Source organism: Hydra vulgaris, chromosome 14, assembly GCF_038396675.1.
Source record: "Hydra vulgaris chromosome 14, alternate assembly HydraT2T_AEP".
Lineage (NCBI taxonomy): Eukaryota > Metazoa > Cnidaria > Hydrozoa > Anthoathecata > Hydridae > Hydra > Hydra vulgaris.
The window spans coordinates 38060328-38077260 of NC_088933.1; the positions used below are offsets into that span (position 1 = coordinate 38060328).

The 16933-nt window shown below is 28.1% G+C and overlaps 2 protein-coding genes across 3 annotated transcripts in view; both read left to right on the top strand.

The window, feature by feature from the left end:
- The window catches only part of LOC100208922 (mitochondrial S-adenosylmethionine carrier protein), a 35157-nt gene extending 31815 nt beyond the window's left edge, over positions 1–3342 (top strand). Inside the window, exons 5-9 of the mRNA XM_065817551.1 lie at positions 1388–1435; positions 1554–1598; positions 2286–2420; positions 2920–2993; positions 3138–3342. Coding sequence (XP_065673623.1) covers positions 1388–1435; positions 1554–1598; positions 2286–2420; positions 2920–2993; positions 3138–3252 — 417 coding nt within the window. The 3' untranslated portion in view covers positions 3253–3342. The remainder of the gene's footprint in view (positions 1–1387; positions 1436–1553; positions 1599–2285; positions 2421–2919; positions 2994–3137) is intronic.
- Positions 3343–8979: 5637 nt separating this feature from the next.
- LOC136090800 (uncharacterized) lies at positions 8980–11154 on the top strand. Of its 2 annotated transcripts, XM_065817772.1 has the most exons (3): positions 8980–9232; positions 9377–9602; positions 9703–11154. In XM_065817772.1, the coding sequence occupies exons 2-3, from the start codon at positions 9461–9463 to the stop codon at positions 10455–10457; spliced, it is 897 nt and encodes a 298-aa protein (XP_065673844.1). In that variant the 5' UTR covers positions 8980–9232; positions 9377–9460; the 3' UTR covers positions 10458–11154. The 2 variants fall into 2 exon arrangements, with proteins under 2 accessions (XP_065673844.1, XP_065673843.1); XM_065817771.1 differs by lacking the exon at positions 8980–9232 and having other exon boundaries at positions 9240–9602.
- The last annotated feature ends 5779 nt before the right edge of the window (positions 11155–16933 follow it).

A 16933-nucleotide genomic window follows, 5' to 3' on the forward strand; every position in this document is an offset into this window, starting at 1 on the left:
TCTTCACTCTGCTGGTTCCAGACTTCTATGCTTAGTTTTTGTGCCGCCATTTTCAAATTGTTGATAATTGAAAAATAGAGTTATTTAAAAATGCTAGCATTTTTGGTGTGAATTTGACAAATTTAAAATGTTTACATTTTCAGATAGTTGGGTTTAACGGTCTTATATGCTGTTAATCTTAGATCAAAACAAAGTGTTAGAAAAATCTACAAGCATCTCAAAATGGCTGAAAATTGGACTCTTTAGGCGAATGAACATTTTGTTTTTAGATGTGTTTGAGTTCTAAACTGCAACAAGCTGCCTATATTTTGCCTATTTATTGCAGACAGTATTAGCTAATCAGAAAACTTATCTGTAAAGACTTGTGGATGATCAGAAAAATGCTACAGTTAGTTTCATTTTGGCATATTTTAACAATTTTAGGATTTTTTCCAAAGTTGAGGTCATAATTTTTCTCTAATTTAATACAAGTTAATAAAAAAAACCCTTTTTTAAAGAGAGAACTATCCAGAAAATAGTTCTAGAAAAAATGAGACACTTGTTGAAAGTGAGCAAAAAGTTATACAGCTCTAAAGTAGTCTGTTTTGACCATTTGTAAATTGAGGGGGGCCACTGTGTCATGTTTCTAAGACTGTAATTTCTAAACCATTGTACTTGGAAGTCTGAAATTTTAAATTTAACCTATCTGCATAATGCACATAACAATATGTAAAGATCAAGATAATCAGAGATAGTGACCCACAAAGTTTTCTTCAAATTGGTTGAAATAAAATAATTTGATCCAACCTACTACCTAAGTCCGCTACATACCTGTTTATAAAATATAATAATAAAATATGTGTTAAACAAATTTTAATAAAGTATATTATGCTAATTAGTGATGTAAAAGCAAAAGTTGCAAAAGCAAAAAAATCAATTTAAATAAAAAATAATTTGAAAGGAATTAAATTACCCGATTCTCAATATTAATTCAAAAGTTGTACCACGTTAATTTGACTCCAAAAGACGTCAAATATATTGCAATGTTTTTTTTTAGTATTTAAAAACGTTTATTTTTTTTTCACTAAAACGATCATAAATCTTTTTTTTTTTTTTTTTTTTTTTTTTTTTTTTTTTTTTTGTTGTTGCTAAGATCACTTTCATATTGATTATAAACAAAGTTCAATTTTTGCTTTTCTTTTATGTAACATAGTTTTCGAGTTTATTTTGGAAAACGAAAATGTCCACGACATTTCGTTTTCCAAAATAAACTCGATGTGTTTAATTTGTTTTATTAGTGTTTAATTATAAAAACATAGCCAACCGCTATGTTTTTATATAAGTATAGTATATATATTTTTATTGGAGTTCAACAACTTCTCAGTATTATTTCTCTTATTTTGATTAGGGACTGAAAGGTTTTTCACGAGGATATTTAAGTATGTTGATTCGAGAGGTAAAGTTTTTTTCACAATGATATTTTAGCATGTTGATTCGAGAGGTTAAAGTAATCGGCTTATAGAAAAAACTAGTTTTGTTATAAATAATTTATATATTTTATTGTTTACATGTAGATACCATTTTCATTAACGCAGATGCCAATATGGGAATTTCTTAAGGTACAGGATTGGTCAAATTTTGTGTATTTTTAAAGGTTGAAAAAATACTGCAAGTAATGATAGAATAAATAACTATGTAATATAATATATGTATTTAAAATATTATATACACAATACACAATGCAATTATTTTTATATTATGTTATATAATATAATAATATATAATAAAGAGAAATAATAATAATATATAATAAAGAGAAGTTAACAATATATAATAATATAATAGTAATAATACAATCTAATATCTAAAAACCATCTTTTTAAAAACTAAAATATCTCAAAACCATCATCTCAAATCATCTTTTTAATATTTAATTATTACTATTAGATTATTTTAAATTTAATTTTTAGCTATATTTTTAATTTACTAATGTTTATAATATTTATTAAAGTTCTTCAAGACCTTTGTGTTTGACACATCATATATCTAAATAACGTATTCTCAATGAAAAAATCTTCCACATGCTTGATATTGTGTTTGGCACAACAAGACAACTGTAAGCTGGATGACAACCTTTGAAATTTAGATAAAAAATGAAAAAATCCCATATTTCAATAACCTTAATTATATAATTCTTAAAAAGTTTCATATTTATATTTTATTTTTTAGAAGCTTTTAAAATAACTGGATTTTTTTTTCAATACTAATTTTAACATTTTGATAATCTGATATTTATTATGCTTTAGAAAAAAGTTTCTTTATATAATGGAAATGATGTAACTGGTTTTGAATCAGGCTTATGTGGTTCGGTTGCCGGTGCTGTTAGTGCTGCTATTACAACTCCACTTGATGTTGCAAAAACAAGAATCATCCTTGCACAGGTTTTTTTATATTGAAATTTAAAATGAATTGTGTAACATAACTCGAAACGAAAATATCTATTTAATCTACTTAGTTGTTCACTCTGATTTTTTAAGTTATCATATTTTATGTTCAGTTTAAACCGGTGGAACCAAAATTTATTTTATGTTCAGTTTAAACCGGCGGAACCAAAATTTATTTTATGTTCAGTTTAAACCGGCGGAACCAAAATTTATTTTATGTTCAGTTTAAACCGGCGGACCAAACGGAACCAAAATTTATTTTCAAAAGGTAAAACAAAAGTTTAATGAAAAAAATAAAACTACAGTTTACATTTTAATAAAAACTTAAGAAAATCATAAGCGTATGAAAAGTTAACTCGAACAAAGTAAACATATTTAAGATGTGGACGACAAAATAGTCGAAATTAAAATGTGAACGACAGAAGCCTATAATAATAAGTTTTATATTATTGTTTATATAATTATTATTTTTAAATAAATGTATTTTACATTAAAGAACACGTGTTTAAAGACATCAAGTAATCCTTTTCGTGTTGTAGTGCAGATTTTTAAAAATGAAGGAATAAAGGGGTAAACATTTTTATGCAAAATAGTTTTGTCAATTGTAAAGGTTTCTTATTTTTATGCAAAACAGTTTTGTCAAGAGTAACAATATAATGATTATGTTATATGTTGACTTCTTGAAGTTTTAACAATTACATTTTTTTATTTCAGGATTTTTGCCGGTATTGTCCCTCGTGTTGTTTGGATATCAGTTGGTGGGTTTATTTATCTCGGTGCATATGATGAGATGAAAATTTTATTGAATAATCAAAACCACCCAACATAGTTGATAACCATATAGAAGAATTTTCATTCACATTCGCGAATAAATCTGAAATATGGAAATTAATAATTTAGAATTAATTAATTTAAAAAGCTTTATTTGTTTTTATTTGATATTGTTGATGTGGACGATTTGAAATAATGTTAGTTAAAAAATGACAACTAAATCTCTAGAGATATGCGTGAGACTAAGAGCCTAGGTCCTAATCAATAAGTTTTTATAATCTTGTATTTAATAAATGGTAAACATTGTTTTAACTTTTTTTTTAAATTATTTTTAATAAAATCAATCTTGTTGCTTGTGTTTACCAATTTTCCATATAATTCTAACCCTGACCAAACCCTCACCCATGATTTTTAAAAAAACTAAAAAGAATTACTGGTTTAATATAAAAGACTATATGTATATATAAATTTTGTTTGAATGAAAAACAACATTACTAATAGTACTTGAAGTTTCGTGCCATACACGGAATCATCAGCTATTAAATACATAAAAAAACCGTTTAAAAACAAACTCTTTTACAAATGTTTACGTTCGAGAATTTTTGTATTATTTTAATATAATATAATACATGAACAACCAATCAATATAATTGCTCCAACCAGTTGAGCACTTTACTCAAGTTCGTCTAATAAAATGGAAAAAATAGATTTGAGATACTCAATCAAAAACATAACCATACCATCGGAAAAACACTACAAATCATAACTACTCGAGAAAATCGAATCGTTTTTGATCGGAAAAAAAAAAAGAGATGGAAAGCATTTTATTTTATCAACAACAATTTAGCATGCAAAGATAGTAAGGACTAATAAGCTACGGAATTAATTCAACAAAATGTCCATCTCAATTAAAAGAAATGTCTTCTTTCGAGAAAGATGTATTATATCTAATAAAAACAATAAAATTTAGAAAAGTCAAAAACATGTTTCGAAATAATATAAAAAATGATGTAGAATTAGCACATATGTCAAACAAAACTTATATAAAAGTTGACAAAACATCAAATATGTATAAGTTATCCAAAGAAGAGTGGACTCTTTAATGTTACGATGGGAACTTTCGGTGGTGCTGTAGTATGTGAGTTAGTAGGAATTTTTCTTTCATTCCAACTTTCGCAGTATTATAATAGAGATGATTTAGGTCTATATCGTGATGACGGGCTTGCGATATTTAAAAACAAAAATGGCCAGCAAATGGAGAAATCAAAAAACATTTTGTACAAATTTTTAAAAGTAACGATCTTCTTATTTCCATCTCATGCAATATGAAAATAGTAAACTATCTCGACGTGACATTTGACCTCAATAACAATTCTTCTCAACCATACCGTAAATGCGACAATGAGGTTAATTATGTTCACCCTGATTCAAACCACCCACCTAGTAAACTCCCTTGCACTGTTGAATTGAGATTATCTCCCATGTCAGTAAATGAATCTGTTTTTTATAATGCTATCCCACCTTATAAGAAGCTTTAAAAAAGTATGGCTATAATTGTAAACTGAAATAACAACCTCAAGTTACCTTGAATAAAATTAAAAGCGAAAAGTCATATGGTACAACCCTCCATTTTGTCAGAATGTGGAAACAAAAATAGGCAGTTGTTTATTTGCATTAATTGACCTGCACTTTCCAGTAAACCATAAAATTCACAAAATATTAAACAGAAATTCATTCAAAGTTAGTTATAGCTGTATGTAAAACATAAAGTTTATAATTAGTTCACGTAACCAAAAGATTTTACACAGTAATACAAATTTTAATGCAAGAACTGCATTCAAATTTGTATCACTGTGTAAAATCAGTCTTTGTAATGCAACTGCATTACAAAGACTGCTTGCCCATTGAACAATCAGTGTTTATTAAGTAATATTGTTTATCAGGCCACTGTGATTGATGAAAGTCCTAACCCTAAAGATAAAGAAAAAATATATTTCGGTATCAGCGAGGCACCATTCAAACTTAGATACGCAAATCATTTATAGTCTTTTTATGCTGCGAAATACAGAAATGATACCGAACTTTATAAGGAGATTAGGAGTAAAAATATTAGGAGATTAGGAGTAAAAAAATAGACAAAATATTATCTAAGTGTCGACATTCCAAAAAATGTCTGCTGTCCTCTTTTGATACCGGAGAATAAATAGTTAGGGGAGAGTGGGGCACCATGACACCATGACCTTATTTTTTTTAAGCAATTGGTTTAAATTGTAGAATAAATTCATACCCACAAAATAAAATCTATAAATTACCAAAATATAACAGGTTAAACATGTGAGACTAGTTAAAGTAAAATTAGAAATTTGTCTCAAGGTATCCACCCATGGGGTACCTTGCTACACAATACGAGCATCATTAAAAAAGTATATATAAAGTATAAAACATAGAGAAAAGGCAGATTTTTTTTTGAAATATAAACAAATTAATATTTATAACTCAAATAATGCATCCAATGGTTTAAATCACATTTCAGAAGACCAGATAATATATCTTTTTAAGTGTCATTCTTAAGCCTCAATAAATAATGGCTTTGTATCGAAATGGGATCTCCTTATAATATATTTACATAAACCTTTTTAAAATTAACTATAAATATTAAAAGAAATGATTTTAAGAATTGTTTACAACACAATGGAGTACTATTCTACAGTTTTAGGGCCCCCACAAATTCTGTATCAAGTTACCCCATACTTGCTAATAGAAAACAATCGCTTTATTTTTAGTATCAACTTGTTTTTTCAATGGTTTTGTTTAATGAAGTAAAAAACTTAAAGATTGTAGTTTACAAAATAATGTTACTTACCGATAGACACACTGAATAAGATACTTTAAAACTTATGAGCTTTAAAAACTAATAAATTACTTTGTCATCAAAAAAACACAAACTTCGATCCCTCGCAGGCCTAATAATATTAAATGATATAATTCTTTTTTCAAAACGTAGCTCTGGTAGTAACTGTTTCACTATATAAAAGTGGTTTTCACAACTCTTAAGATACCTCCACAATTACAATGTTTCATGGTGCCCCACTCTCCCCTACATCTTTTATTACGTTAGAAGACGTCTTACAGTAATTTTTAATTCATTTGTAAAAGAGTTTGTTTTTACAGTTTTTTCTAACGGGTTTTTAATGTATTTAATAGCTGATGATTGCCATATACGGCACAAAACTTTAAGTACTATTAGTAATGTTGTTTTTCATTTAAACAAAATTTAAATATTTATTGCTCTATTATAGTAATATTAAGCATTGCTTTACGTTCGAGAGTTTTTGTTATAATTGATGAGATTATTTTAATATAATAAAATACATAAACAACCAATCGATATATATATATATATATATATATATATATATATATATATATATATATATATATATATATATATATATTTATATATACAATCCATTTTTTTCTACAACGTCAGGTTTTCTCACAAAAAAGGGATTATTTTTGGGTAAAATAACAAAATTCTACCAATTTTTCTCATTTTTCAAACGTTATAGAATTTTATTTTAAGCATAAATTATCGTCTAAACTATATTTCAAGAACACTTACATTTCTCTTTCAGCTTATAAGTCCTTATAATAACGTTTTTGCTTTCTGTCAAAGCTTCTTTTATTGCTTTTCTAGCTGTGGACTCGTTCAGGATAATCTTTCTTCAACATCCAGCAGTAGTCCGCTATTATGTTGACGTTCCATCTTCCCTGACATGGTCTTTCCATTTCCTTGATGTCTTGGTGAAATCTTTCGCCTTGCTCTTCACTTTACATCACCAAGGTTTGCAGGAAAGTAATCAAGATGTGAATGGAGGAAATGAACTTTAATGCTTATGTTACAGCCCAGCGTTGTCGAGCATGTCTGTGACAATGGTCTTGTAGTTTGGATCTTTGTTGTTTCCTAGGAAACCGGTAACAACCAATTTAAAGGATATCAATGCTGCCTTTTCTTTTGTTTCCATTTTGTCCACAAAATTAGGATCTCTCATAAGTTTTCTAATGTCTGGTCCGACAAAGATTCCTTCCTTTAGCTTTGCCTCGGATAAACCAAGAAACTGCCCACAAAGATATTTGAAAGTCTCCCGTTCTTTTGGCAATGCCTTAACAAATTGTTTCATTAGCCCCAACTTAATTTGAGGTGGTGGAAGTAACACCTTTATGGGATCCACAAGGCTTTTTCTCTCAACATTTTAAACCCCTGCTTTTAAGGTTTTTCTCAAGGGCCAAACTTTTTGTCTCGACTGTCCCATTCACAGAGAAAGCAAGGGAACTTTGTATAGCCACTTTGTTGACCAAGCAGCATTGAAACAACTTTTAAATCCCCGCACAGTGTACATTTGTGGTCTGAGTAGCTGAGTTTGTTTAAAACCAGTTCAAGGTTTTCGTAACATTCTTTTAAGCGCATTGAGTGCCCAACTGGCATAGAAGCATACTTATTGCCATTGTGCAGAAGTACTGCTTTGAGGCTTCTTTTTGATGAATCAATAAAAATTCTTCAAAATCAGGAGCATATTCTATTTTAAGACATGACATAAGTCCAGGAACATCACAGCAAAATACCAGGTACCTTCTTGAGAGAAGAAAGATACAAACTCCTTTTCCCTTGATCGATACTAAGAAAAGGATGTACCCGGAGCCAACATACTTTTATCTTTCAATCTAGATCCTAAAATTTCTTGCCGAGAACAATTCAGTTAGAGACCTAGGTCTCTAACTGAATTGTTCAGTTCAGATTGTGAGAATGGAATGGGATTGGTTGTGCCAGGATCGCAGCAATCACTGTCTTCTTCACTATCACCTTGCTAAGCCAATGTCTCGTGATCATCTAAAATATCATCCAAAGGCTGATCTAAAATATCAATCCGAATGGCTGATTGAATGTTAGGGTAAGAAATATCCTTTTTGTTTTTCAAATTGAAACCTTGTACATTGCAAGAACAAAAGTAACAGTCATCACAAAGATTTTTGGGCTCCCTCCAAACCATTGGTATTCCATAACGTAAGGACTGCTTTTTACCTTGAAACCATTGTCTCAGTTCTTTAACACATATTGAACAAACTTTGTGTGAAGCCCAAGACTTATCTTGATCGCCTAACTTTATACTAAAATAGGCAAAATATATCTTTTCAACAAAATCGGAGATGTTTCTTTGTCGCTTTTTTAATGGTATAGTTACCACAAATGTAGCAGAAGCAATCTGGTGAGTTTATACATCCTCTGGTAGCCATTGTCCATATAACAACTTGTACTTTAGGCTAAATAACAGTTTGTGGAGATCTTAAAAACCAAAATTCAAACTTACTAGAGTACTGAACTATTTATAAAAAATTTCGAAAAAGCTAAAACTAGACAAGCAGTTTGTGAAATAGCTGTACGTGGTGGAATTTTTTCACTATTTTTCCCGAAATCAGCGTTGAAAATGCTATAAAAATCAGTTATTAAATTTGAAACAATTTTTATGTCGCAGACCTGTGTAATTAGTAGAGCAAATATTATAGTGAAAACTAAGTAATTATTAAGATATGAAGAGCTTATTTTCAAAACGTGGTAAGCGCCAATTTCGAAAAAACTGCGTTAAGTGGATAATTTTGAAGGGAAAGTTAGATACTTTTAAGTCATGTTTGTAACTAATTAATTAGGTTTAATTTTTTTTTTTTAATTTAGGCTCTAAAAATTATTTATTTTCAAAACGCTGTATAATTTTTTTAGTTCATTTTCAATGTGCTGTATATTTTTTTGACCAATCCGTGCTTATATAAAGTTAACTCCACGCAAGCGCAATAGTCATATTTAAATAATAATAATAAAGATGGCTGATTTGGATGGTTTAGATCGTTAAAATCACGAGACGTTAAAATCACGAAAAAAACAAAAAAAACAATGCTCTGCAAGAGAGAAAAATAAGTTATTTGGACATTCAAGCGGAGGAAAAATTCCTACTATATCATGTAATCATGTTTCAGGTTACTGCAAAGTGAGTTTTTTTAATTTAATGATCTTCGTATGTTGAAATTATAATTTAGTTATGAGTTTAAAGTTTTATTATACACAATGTAAGATTACTTGGTATAATTTGTGTTTATGGCAAAATAATTATTTATTGATTGACTTATTTCAGGCTCGAGATATAACAAAGGATAATTTGCTAAAACATCATACAGAATTCTATAGTATTGCAAATAAAGATGCTACTATACTGTCAATGCTTAATATAATCAGTGTTAAAAGAGTCAGAGTGAAATATAATAATCGAATAAAGTTAAGAAATATGAGTATTAAGTGCTTTTTATGCTGCGAGGGAATTAAAGTACGAGTTTGCCAAGCTTCATTTTGTTCAGTATTGTGTAAGTATAAAATTACTTCACTTTTAATTCAGAAATAGAATTTATATTTTGTTAAAAAAAATTAATGAGTAAAAGTTAATATTTTATTAATTTATTCCAGCCATAAAACCTGATAGAGTTTTAAGAATTGAAAGACACTGGTATGAACATGGAACAACCAGACCTGAAAATAGAGGAGGAGACAGGAAGAAAATAGCTTTTTCTGAAAAGAAAAAAGTTATTAAAAACCATATTCAGTCTTTTAATTGCAGAGCAAGTCATTATGGAAGAAAAGGTGCTCCAGGACATAAATATTTGCCGTCTGATTTAAATGTAAAGCGGATGTTCGAACTTTTTTTGGATAAAAACAATGCTTATACTGTAGCTACTGTAGGCTACCATTATTATTATGGGGTATTTATGAATCATTTCAATTTAGCTTTTGGATACCCAGCAACAGATACATGCTCTACATGTCAAACATATAAGTTGGCTATGAAAAACCAAAATATTACTGATAACCAAAAAAAATTAAAAACTGCTCTTTTCATTCTTCATCGAAGGAAAGCCAGAAAATTTTATAGTCTTCTCAATGATATTCATCCCAATGAGATCACTATCTGTTTTGACGTGATGGAGAACCTTGTACTACCAAAATTATCAATTGGAGAAGCCTACTATTCTAGACAGCTTTATTTTTATGTCCTTGGTGTTGTTATTCATAAAGGTGATAAGTCTCAGTCTGTTAATGATATATATTTTTTTACTTGGATGGAGTGTGAAAATAGGAAAGATTCGAATATGATCTGTTCAGCTATAGAACATCTACTTAAAAATGTTTTAAAAGATAAATGTTTCAACGCCTCATCACTTTGATTGTTTTCTGATGCATGCTATGGCCAGAACAAAAACATAAATATGACATGTATGCTTCTAGCTCTAAGAAAACAATATTTTAATAAACTGCAGATTACACATACTTTTCCAGAACGAGGTCACTCATATCTGCCAGCTGATCGCGTGTTTGGTCGAGTTCAGCTAGATATTAAAAAAAGAGACCAAATTTTTGAGCCTAATGAATACATAAACATACTTAGCCGGCATGGAAAAGTCATGGTTTATGGGCAGAATTGGTCAGCACATGACTTCAAATCAGAAGTCAAAAAGTATGTCATGAGCAAAAAAACATTTAAAATCAGTGAAGCAAAAAAACTTCTTATAAATTCAGACAAGCTCGAAGTAGTTGCATTTAGTTACCATTCTGAGCCAAAATCGCACAGTATCCTTAAAAAACGGAAGAAATGGGAGACATTTAGACCGCAATGTTTGGAATTAAATAACTGTGTTAAACTTGCTAAGAAAGACGATGTTTTTCGTCTTCTCGGTCTTGTAGGAGCAGAAGGCAGAATACTTAGTATGTATAAAACACTACTCTGTAATGCCACTGAAAACAATACTAGCCTTAGTGAAGAAGATAGTTCATAATTTGATTTAAATGTTTTTTAGCTGTGAATTTTGTAAACATGTTTAATTTAAGATACAAATATTTAAAAAAATTTCCAGCATAACATGATTTATTTTGTTTTTTTTTTTATTAACGTTATTGAATACAAGATAAAATACTCATTAACACCTTATATATTTTTATAGTTGCACTTGTGAGTTGTTTAAAAAAAGTTGCTGATTTATATTAACGGAGAACAAAATTTTAAGGTAGATCTTAGAATGCATAATAAAATAATATTATGTTTCATTAATAGATATATTTTATTAATGAAATGGATATAAAGCGTTTTGTTAATAAATAATACTTGGATATACAGCGTTTTAAAACAAAACAAAAATAACCACTGAAAATATACATCGATTTCATACCGCTCGATTTCAGTAGACATTATAGTCTTATTAATAAAGTACATGTTTAACTAAATCAATAATAACTTATTCCAAAATACTTAATTTCTTTATGCAGGAGAAAAGTTCGATTTACTCAAAACCCAAAAAATGGATTTACAGCGTTTTGAAAATGAGCTCTTCATATATTTAAATTGCATAACTAAAAGTTTCACGCAAAAGCGATCATCAGAAGTAAGGTTACATCTGATGATCGCTATTGCAAATATCAGATGTAAGGTTACATCTGATGATCGCTTATGTATATATATATATATATATATATATATATATATATATATATATATATATATATATATATATATATATATATATATGTATATATATATATATATATATATATATATATATATATATATATATATATATATATATATATATATATATATATATATATATATATATATATATATATATAGATAAATATATAGATATAAATATTTCTTTTCTTATTGGAATTGTATGCATCAGATTGTAACCAAATTAATTTTATTTGCCTAAAAAATTACCTTTTCTTTTCCTTTAAAGTCCTTACGGTCTTATCACAGAGCACAGCGGAAGAGCATTTAACTAGGAAGTTCATGCCTCCTTCCTTACCAATGTTGCTTATTGGATTATAGTCGGCGTCGTTTTTAAATGTAATTAGTTTTTTTTTTCTTACTCTGCAGAAGAGTTCTGGTCTCCTTTCTACCCCTTTGACCAAAGGAATCGGTCAAATCCAATTTGTTTTTTTTTCTTTCCCTAACCAGTTTCTGTATATTCTTCTCTCCCGCACGTAACTGGGTACCGCGAGTTGTCTTAAACTTCGTCCATAAACGATTTCCTGGAGTCATATGAAAAATAACTTTTAAAAAGTATTCAAATCCACGAAGTAATGTATGCTTTACTTTGATGACTTACTTACACAGACCTAACATTAGATTTTGGATTTAGCTGTTGTATTTATTTGCCCATGATGCACATTATAATTATTTAACTTTCTAGATAAAAAACCATCGACTTGAACAAAACCCAGGAATATATCTGATGCACGGTTTCAGTTTATAACGAGTATATATTTAATTTAACGAGTATATGTTTAATTGTTTAAACAACGTCACATCTTTCCTTAAATAAATTACGAAAATCACAGTAAGGTCCTGATATGTATTTGATGCTTTTCTGTTCAAACTGTTTAACACAATTTTCACTTTGATATTTAAATAATGTTTGTTGTAGATAATAATGAAACCTTGCTTTTCCATTGTTTTGATATTGACATAAAAAAAAGTTAAAAACTGGATCACTTCATGTTTCTTTTCTGGTCAGGGTTATCAGAAACCACTTAGAAAAACAAGTTTTGACATTTTTATTTTCCTTATCGAGTAATTTATGAAGTTATTTCCATCAGTATCAAGATTAATAAGTTTCAGATGGAAAAAAAGTTGCCATTAATTTATTATCGGTGTTAAATTATGAAGCTGATTATACATTTTATGTTTTCTAGTGCCATCAATTTTTTGTCATTTTAATTGCCAACCAAATTTTATTTAAAGAATTAACTTTGATAGTTCTGACAATGATATTGGAGTTTACTTTAATGTATTGATCAGAAAAGGAAATTATTCACAGAGGAGTGATCAAACTTTCGAACTATTTTCCAATATGTGTAAACATCATGCTATTAGGTTTTAGCATTTTTTTTCAGCTGTCTGTGTGCAAGGAAATTACTTAAAATATTTTTGATTTCAACAAGTTTATTTACATTTTCCCGAAGTTTTTATGTTCTTTGAACTTTTGACTTTTGAGAGATCTCAAAAGTCAAAAGTTTAAATCTTTTTATTTATCTTCCTTTGCGTGTATATCCTCTGAACTGTAGTCATCATCTTGATCTAATTTAACTTCATTAAATGATAACAATACCTACATAAGCAAAGGTAACAGAGATGTATTATTGATATCAATAGTCTAGAAGACAGTCAGCTTTAAGTTATCTAAAATAATTGAAAGAGATTCTTTAATAGTTATGCTTGCTCGATTATTTATTCTATACATTTAAAGATTATGTATAGATTGATGCTTTAATAAGGTTAAAAAATATATTTATAGTAAATAAACTTATCCTTGTAAAACTCTTTTAATATAATACAATATTTCTAGCGGTTGTATATACTCTCGTTATTCAAGTAATATAAAAAACCATTAAAAAAAGTTATACTTAAACTTCAATGTAATGTAATAAAATAAAAACTTCCATTATGGATGTAACTTTTTATTTTTGAATTGATTTTATTACAATATTTCAAGGGAGTATAGATACCCTTGTTAAACTCTTTAAAGATGTTTTTAAAATTCAAAAAATGTTCTTGCATCTAATAAATTCTTGCATCAAAATAAGAAAAATAGGGTTTCCAAAGAGACGATGTGACGTAATCACCATCATATTATTCAAACCACCTTTCTCACTTTTCTCTTAAAATAATCTGCCTCTACTTTAATTGTATTGTTTTTATTATAGCCAAAGGCACCGTGGCAAATTCTAGAATGTCCCTCCACGGCTGAATTTTTCCATATTACCTCAAAAGTATGTTATTGGCAAATGGGTGTTGAAACTTTGAGCTTTGTTTCACCAACATAAAATTTTCAGCATTTTCCAGTTTGCAATTTATGTTTCTTTTCCCATCTGGGTTATCAGTGATTTGAAAAATGAGTTTTGGCATTTTTATTTTCCTTATCAAGTAATTTATTAAATTATTTCCATCAGTAACAGGATTAATAAGTTTCAGAGGGAAAAAGAGATGCCATTATTTTATTATTGGTGTTAATATTATGAAACTTATTATGCATTTTATATCTTCCATTAATTTTTTGTCAATTTAATTTTCAATCAAATTTGATTTAAGAATTAACTTTGATAGTTCTGACGATGATACAGGAGTTTATTCCATCTGTAAAGATAAACTCCAATATATTGCTCAGAAAATGGAATTGTTCTAAGAAGAGTGATCAAATTTTTAAACTTTTTTTTTAGTACTGGGGTCTACAAGCACAGAGTAAACATCTGTGCTTGTAGACCCCAGGATAAGAGTTGTTGGAAAGTCGAGGTTTGTTTTTTTAAATTATTAATTGCTGAAAGTTTTTTGGTGATTTGATAACTGCAGCATACCCTGCATTCTTAAATATCTTTTTTAATTAAATACTTAATTTTGGTACCCATGGTAGAGAAATATAAATTCTAAACTTTTGATGCCATTTGTTCTGTTAATTATTTTCCTTATTTTTTTAATATTTTTTGACAATGTTTTGAAGTAAGATGCATAAAACACATTACATTGAAGTTTTATAAAAAAAAAAAAATTTTTTTGTAGAAAAAAAAGAAGCTAAACATTACTTAATAACCAACATAAAAATATTCAGTACACCATGGAAATCAAAAATGAAAATAACACGCTAAATCTTCTTGACATAACTGTTATTAACAATAAAACTGGTACGTACCATTTTAAAGTTTACCGTAAAGATACTATAACTAACGTCGAATTTACCCCTAACTCATGCCATGATCCAAAAATTATAAACGAAGTTTTCAAAGGATTTTTTCATAGGAAACTATATTTATCCTCTGATAATAATATCGAACAAAAGTTATTATTTTTAATTGATGCTTTTGTAGAAAATGGTTATAAAAAAACAAGCCTGGAAATTATTATAAAAACCACTAAAGAAGTTTACATAATATAAAACAAAATTTTGAAACTCAGCATTTATTCATTTCATCAAAAAATGTTGTATCTTTACTGTGGATTCCAGGAACAGGCCCGAAGTTAGGAACAGTTTTCAAAAAAGCAGGTTACACACCAGTCTTTAAATCACCAAAAAATTTACAACAAATACTTACCGCAAAAAATAAACTTCCTTTTCCTATAAATTCTTACCCAGATGCGTACCAACTTGAATGCTCTTGCAAAAAATGTTATAAAGGTGAAACAAAATTTAAAATCTCATCTCGTATTTACTAACATCAGAAAAATACATACGAAGGAAAATGGGATTATTCAGCTATTGCGGAACATTCAAAAAATTGTCATAATAATTTTGCATGGAACAATAAAAATACTTTAAAAGTAGAGTTCAATAATTTTATCAGAAAAGTGAGGAAGAAACTCGAATGGACAACGGAGGTTACGTCAGGACTTCCATTTGGAAATCTATGTTTCGATATGTGAATCAATAGAAACTATTGCATTAAGGCTACCCACTATAAAAAGTCTAAAAAAAAATTTTTTTTTTTTTCTTTTTTTCGGAAGTTTTAACCTTTATAAACAATAAAATATATAACAATGGAAGAAAAATTTATAAGTTTGCTCTAATTTTGTTCCTTAAAAAGGGGTTAACATCCAAAAGTTCCTTAGCAACGGCCTTAGTGACAGTTGGAACTTTTTTTCTCCAGAACTAATATGCACTTTTCTCCTTATTTTTACTGTACCTTAACCAAGTTCTTATCTACACTGTTAAGTTATTCCCTAGCTAAATGACATTGGTCAAAAGTACTAAAATCAGACCATATTTGACTTTGTAGCTTTTTATTTTTGAATTTTTTTTTTCCAATGCGTTTTTCTTCATTTAAAGATTTTGTACCTTCTAACAAAGATATCTTTGGTTTTGTTCAATATTTTTCTTTGAAATTTTTTACAAAGATAAAACTTAGTTAGATGAATGTGCTGAGTCAAAAATATATACTATGGTATCTCATTCAAATTAAAATTTGTGTCAATGGGGTCATTTTTTAGGGATTTATACTAAATTGTAAATTTCAGAGAATTAAATAAAAATATTAGTTTTATTTTTGACTCAGCACACAGTTCATATAAGAAGCAAGGTTTTTGAAAAGATTTACTTAATTTGGAAAACTCTGCAACTAATTATCCTTGTTAGAAAATATGTTATTTTTGAGTTAATTATGCGCATAATTAATGACGTAATATTAAAATTATAAATTTTTTGTATTGTTTTGTCTTATTTGTTTATTATTATTATCCAATGCAATTGAAATGTTTAAATATGGAGGGATAAAAGGGTTCATTTGAAGATTTTATTTAAATAGTGGGTAGCCACCTTAAATTGTTTTTGTTTTCCTTTTAACGGTTTTTTATATTTATATTACAATTCATAACGAGGGTATCAATACTATATAGTATAATAGGTTATTTAAAAGTAAAGAGTTACATTCATAGTCGAACTTTTTATTTATTTAATAATAAAATTTCAATATGTTCTTGCATCTTGACTTTTTGATGACTTTTGACTTTTTTGATGACTTTAAATGACTTTTTGCGTTATAACCCCTCGAAATATTGTATTATATTAAAAAAAATATTATAAGGATAAGTTTATAGACTATAAACAGATATTTTAACCTTATCTAGTTGTGTAAAAAAAAAAAGACTTATCAAAGATTT

Bases quoted from the DNA above. Each gene is read 5' to 3' on its own strand.
- LOC136090800 (XM_065817771.1), top strand. From the start codon at position 9,284: ATGAGTTTAAAGTTTTATTATACACAATGTAAGATTACTTGGTATAAT. The intron at 9,603-9,702 runs GTAAGTATAAAA...AATTTATTCCAG, and splicing joins TTCATTTTGTTCAGTATTGT to CCATAAAACCTGATAGAGTT.